At 45.8% G+C, this 6,000-nt stretch overlaps 1 protein-coding gene across 12 annotated transcripts in view; it reads right to left on the reverse strand.

Moving 5' to 3' along the window:
• LPP (LIM domain containing preferred translocation partner in lipoma) overlaps positions 1-6,000 on the reverse strand; it is a 229,236-nt gene that overhangs the window by 130,349 nt on the left and 92,887 nt on the right. For all 12 annotated transcript variants that reach the window (XM_088132298.1, XM_088132292.1, XM_088132293.1 and 9 more), the window contains one exon: positions 5,849-6,000. This exon is cut by the window's right edge and continues 51 nt beyond it. In XM_088132298.1, coding sequence (XP_087988424.1) covers positions 5,849-6,000 — 152 coding nt within the window. The remainder of the gene's footprint in view (positions 1-5,848) is intronic.

Here is a 6,000-nt window from a genome sequence, read left to right on the forward strand (position 1 = left end):
CTTCAACTCCCAGAATTCCCCAGCCAGCATAGCTGGCTGGGGAATTCTGGGAGTTGAAGTCCACACGTCTTAAAGGGGCCAAGGTTGAGAAACCCTGTTCTAGAGTGTGGAAGACTGGATTTATGCTACAGAAAGAGCTTCTGATCCAATGTTAGAATTTTTTTTTCCTAAGAGTTAGAGCAGTTTCATTGAACCAATGGATTCCTGCACTGAGTTGAGCTTGGGTGCAGAGGACTTCCCCCCCCCAACCCAGCATTGGCTTTTTATAAGCTTCATGTCTCCCCCCACCTCCTCCCAAACACAGAGACCCAATGAGGGGCAAAGCCTTTATCAAAATTTCTCTCTATAATGTTGCCCTTGAGTGTTTTCCTGGAGTCTTGAAGTTCTCCAGTGAATTTTGGAGGGGGGGGGGAATGAAGTTCGGTGGCAGGTGAAATTTGCTTTCCCCCCAAATTCACCTTCTCCCCTCCAAAAAGTTCTTGCAATTCTCCCTTCAGGGCCAACGCAGCTTGGGCTTAGAACATAGAGGGGACTGTGGCCCCCCAACTGCCCCCCCAGTGCCATGTCATACCTACAGCTGAAAGCAGTCTTTGGCTCAGTTTTGTCCAACAGCTAAATCTCCAGTTGGTCGCTAGGCAAAGCAAGGTCTTCTCCAAAGGAGATGTGCCAAGTTGGAGTATTGGAAAGGTTGGATCCGTTCTCCCCATCCTGGCATCCACCACTCTTGGAGAAAACTTCCAGAATCTGGAATCTGAAACTGATCCGTTTCAGATCTTTGGCCTGATGGAGACTGATATAAGTGCTTTTACAGAGCAGCTCTGATCGGATTTGGCCCGTGCTTACGTCAGTTCGGGTGAGCATCGTGGCCTCTGCCATGGCAGTTGCGCAGAGGACAAGGGTGGCTTGTATTGCTTTGCTCCCCTGTCATGCGTTCTCTCAGTCCCCCCAATCTCCATGCATCGCTTGCATTGATCTTATCCCAGCAACGGAAGGAGGTGCAATTACCAGAAATGAATGGGACGGGTCCACAAATCTGCAATGTGGGAAGAGCTGCCTTCCTCTCCAGGCACTCAGTTCCTGTCACCTGCCAGAGGCTGAACGGGGTTTTTAAATGTTATGAAACCACACAGACTTCGTTTTGCAATCAGGGAGCGAGGCCAGGAGCCTCCCTGGCCAAGCGCCTTTTGCTCAGAGTCAGACTTCCAGAAAAACACAAAGCTTCACAAAGCCAGAGACATTTCTTAATGCTAGATAACCAATGCCTGGAAGCCAGCAGCAGAGCTGGGCTCTCTGCAAGGAGGACCGGCTCCAAAAGGCACCACGAGGGCCCGGACCAGCCAGCAGGAGGGCTACTGGGAATGAAGGACGATGCCTGGAGGACCACCGCAGGGGATACAGAGAGCGCAAACAAGCAAGCGAGCGCGTGGCTTCTGATAAAGCTGTCGTACCCCCAAGAAAGAACTGCCAGAAGTCAGGAATGGGGGGTGCCCTTTGTGTGTAAAGGGGTGCATATGCATGGGAATAAATAAGCATCTTTTTTAGTATTATTATTATGCATCATCAAGTCATTTTCGACTCCTAGCGACCACAGAGAATAAGTATTTAGCCTCCAATTTATTCCCCGTCCAGTTCCTAATCGCCATTCGTGCTTTAAACCAGGGTGGTGCAATCTTTTTGGCAACTATAAACTACATGTTAGACATAGGGATATTTTTTGCCATGGGGGGCATCTTCTACCAGGCCAGTGAAAATAAAAAAATGAAAAATAAATCAGAGGATTTAGGGAGATATTTTTTAAGTACACCAAGCCCAACACAGTGGGCTTTTTTAGATGTCCTGTTAGAACCAGGCAGGAAATGTACCATTTATTTGCTTTTGGGCATTTGCTGGGAAATTTCAACGATGCAATGCTGAAGGGAAGGGAAGCCCTGCGGCTCCCTAAAATGCTCCACAGAAGGGCAAAGTCGTCTCCCTCGGTGGCTCTCAGGGCCAAAGGCAAGATGGAAACGTGATCAATGGCAAACCCTGACCACCGCAGTGTCCAAGAACGAATGAGCTCCTCTGACTGACCTTTGGGCTGGGAATTGAAAAACGGTCACCCTTTATTTATAAAAGGACGCAGGCAGCCTGATGCTTGTTCCCCACAAACTGGCAGAAACCACGATTAAAGATAGAATGATATACAGAAGTGCAAATGTTGCTGAAGGAGCTGAAATGTGGCTTCTTGCAAAGGCAGGTCCCGTCTGGCTAACCTTTTAGATTTCTCTGGAAATGTCAGCAAGCGGGCGACCGAGAGCCGTTCTTCAGACATGATTTATTGGGACCTCAAAAAGTCCTCAGAACAGGCTCCTGAGAAAATCCGGCACTTGTGGATCAAAGAAAGGTCCTCTTATTGATCGGGAACTTGTTAGGAAACAGAGGGTTAGAAGGAACGGGAAAATCTTGCAATGGAGGAAGCTAAAAATTGGGATTCTCCAAGGACCTCTAGTCCAATTAGAGCTCTTGAACTTACTTTTTTTTTTTTTAACACAGACCCAGTAAGGTAGCAAACGGTGTAAAGAAGCACAGAAAATGGGTGATCTAGTGAGGCGGCTCCACTATTTTTAACATCCTTTCGTCTATTATTTTCTTTTTCACTTGTTCTTTTTATATTTTTTGTATTTTCTAAATACATTTATTGATTGCTTTTTAACCTTGTTGCATGCCGCCTAGAGTTGCTTGGATAAAGGGAGATGGGCAGTTAAGAAATTGAGTAAATAAATAAATAACCATACAGATCTAGGCCCGTGAGGCTTGATGAACAGGGATGGGATAGTAGAAAAGCCCGTGGAAATTTGCATGCCGAATGCAGCTTCTTAAGAAGACACATTCCACGTTGGGAATCACTAGGGAAAGAATGAAAAATAAAACTGCTGATCAATGATTGCCTTTTCCCAAAGTGACTTGCATGCTTAAGGTACAGCATCCAGATGCTTTAGAGCAGTGTTTCTCAATTTTGGCAACTTTAAGATGCGTGGACTTCAACTCCCAGAAGGCCCCAGCCAGCATGCTGGCTGGGGCATTCTGGGAGTTGGAGTCCATCCATCTTGCCATGGTTGAGAAACATTGCTTTAGAATGAGATTGCAGAGCAGGAAAGAACAGAAATTAGCATTAGGGGATATAGTAAGGCTCCTTGGAGGAAAACGTGCCACATGGGAGATACCTCCAGCTTCAAAAAATATCAGCTAAGGGGAGGAAGACACAGCGGGGGGATAAAAAAATTTGCAAGGGAGAAGGAAAGGATGGCAACCGTACCGAGCCACAAAATACAGTCACTAGTCGCCAGCAAAGAAATCAATAAAGTCGCCTGGAATTTGGCAAGGCAGAAGTGGCGGGTCTGGAGAAACTGGATCAAGAATTCTTCTGCCTCGCTCTTCATACGCGAACCCAATGGTGAGAAATGCAGGATGGCCAGAATTTTAATTCTGTGTGTTAAAAAGCAATTCGTGGTGGGAAATTAAGAGAGGTTATCCATGGCTTTTGGTCTGGATGGCCATATAGCACCCCCATTCTCAAGAGAAGCCTGCCTTTTAACCCCAGTTGCTGGAACTGTAAACAGAGAAATGCAAGTCCGATGGTCAGTTTCTGATGACCGGTCAGTTTCTCAGCGCTTCTTCATTCCCATCCAGTGAAACTCACCTTAGCCTCTTACATTTTAAATATGCAAACCCATGACCATACTGTATAACCCCTTGCACCATTTACATCCAGCTCCAATGATTTCCATTTTTGTTTGTTCACAAAATGCAGGATATCAATCCTCTTGAATGCTAGAGATTGCAACCCTGGTCCAGCTTTTAGAGAGATGAACATAGCAAAGATCTTCCTTGGCTGTTTGTATGCCAAACTGATGCCTTGAAAAAAAAACACGTGAAAAAGTTACAGATCGGCTCCAGAAGGACAGAAGCAGTCGTCCAGGCCCATGTGTGTCTCTCAATTAACTCTGTTAATAATACCCAATTTCTCTCCAGCAAAGATGTAACTGCTGTGCAAAAAGTGAGAAAGAAAATGGGTTTGGCCAGAGGTGAAGAAGATGGATTTAGCTGACTGTTAGAAGAAATGAAATTTGGTTCAACATAGCAGGAGCGTCTTGAGTGTAAGAACTGTTCAGTAATAAAAAATCCAATATGTCAAGGTAAGTCTTAGCTGGAAGTCTTCGAGCAGATGCTGGAGGGCCCTCGGTTCAGAATGCTCCAGCACTGATTTCTTGGGGGGCACGGGAGCCCCCCAAACTCGTTGCTGCAACCCTCAGGAAATTGGGCAGATGGGGAAATTCCCTTGTTGCGGTCTGTTCTGCAATTCAGTGCCTCCATGACTGGGCTCTATAGCTGAAAATAGCTGCCAAGTGGGTGGAGATGATCTCTTTTGCAAGCTCTCGGACCCAAGTGGGGACGATGCAACTGGCGGCCAAGCCTTCGGCAAGGTTTCCCAACCCCCAGGCAAGGGAGGGGAGCGAGGAGGAAACCTAAAACCGCGATCTGGTTGCAAGGCTCCTCGCGTGGAACCAGGGATTGCGCCTTTGGATCCTGCAAGTTGGGTCTTTAGATGCCTCCCTAGACTGGCATCCTGGGCAATGACCGATGCTGGCTTAAACGATTTAGAGATCAGCAATAGGCATTCTTGTTCATAAATTCCAAATGCATGGGCCAAAAATGGGGGTTTCATTTTGAGCAAAGGCAAAGAGAAGGCCGTGGGAGATGGGAGCCTCCCCAGCACCTCTTATCTAATATTTTAAAGACCCTGTCCTCCCCACCCCACATTTCTTGCCCACTTCCTGCTCACCCTGGACAAGTAACACTATATACAGGGAATATATGGAAATCTTTTGGATATGGAGTTTTAAAAAGAACCCTGAAATAAGCCATCTGACCCATCCCAGCTTCTAACAAGCAGAACTGGGTAAGACAGACAGACAGATGATAGATCGATAGATAGATAGACAGACAGACAGATGATAGAGATTTGCATTCTATTCCTAAATCAATTTTGCTGTTCAAAGGAATGGGAAAACCCTTGCAGATATGATAAGGATAAAGGATAAACCTTGTTGTATTTTTTTAAAGGAGGGGGAGAATTTATTTTATTTATATTTCCAATTTAGATACCACCCATCTCACAAAGAAGTGACTCTGGGCAAATCCAGGGCCTATGGGTCAAACTTTCCATGCTTGGACTGTTTCACCTCTTGGCGTAACAGTCATTAAGATAACCTTGCATTACAAAAATGGAGAATCAGCAGGCCTCTTGGCCATCTTCCTCTTGCTTCCAGCTCTGTCTTACAGTTCAGCAAAGAATTTGAAGCCATGTGTGGCCGGGGTATTATTAAATCTCTGAAGTCAAGTGGAACTTCAGTCATCTTCACCCCCGCCCCCCATGTCTGTTCCCCCCAGCCAACAGAAGATTGAAAAATCAGTTTATTCTGGAGTCAACCTTCAAGCTATTTCAATGAAATGAAAAAGACCTCTTTTAAATGTGTGTGTATGTTTGTATGTGATTTATTCCACCCACACACCCCTGCCCCAAGTTCCAAGGACAGCCTGTAAATAAATCTCAAACACTACAATAAAAAATGTTAAACTTTTCAAGGAAGTACCCAATATAAAAGAGGCATAAAATTGCAATTAATTTTTTTCTTCGAACATTGCATCTTCGTTCCAGTTACAATCATTCTCTCTTTCTCATACACACACGTGTGTGCAATAAAGCTCCCCCCTCCCCCCAATTTCCATGGGTGTTTTCTTGTTCTTAAAGCTCGCAGGGGTTAGTGAGAAAAAAGGATGCAGAGTCCAAAAGCCAACGGATTCTTACCTTCTCCTTCCCCCGGCCGGTAAGGGTTGTACTTCGGCTTAGGAGCTACCACCGGAGCAAACTTTTTGGGGGTTTGCTGAGTGGAAATGGAAATGCTGGGGGTCCCAAAAGCATGGGTGGTCTCCATCCTTGCAGTGACGTGACCAACCGGT

Source organism: Python bivittatus, unplaced genomic scaffold (genome assembly GCF_059951505.1).
Source record: "Python bivittatus isolate LINGU-HERP-01145 unplaced genomic scaffold, Pbiv_v1 ctg000980_np1212, whole genome shotgun sequence".
Lineage (NCBI taxonomy): Eukaryota > Metazoa > Chordata > Lepidosauria > Squamata > Pythonidae > Python > Python bivittatus.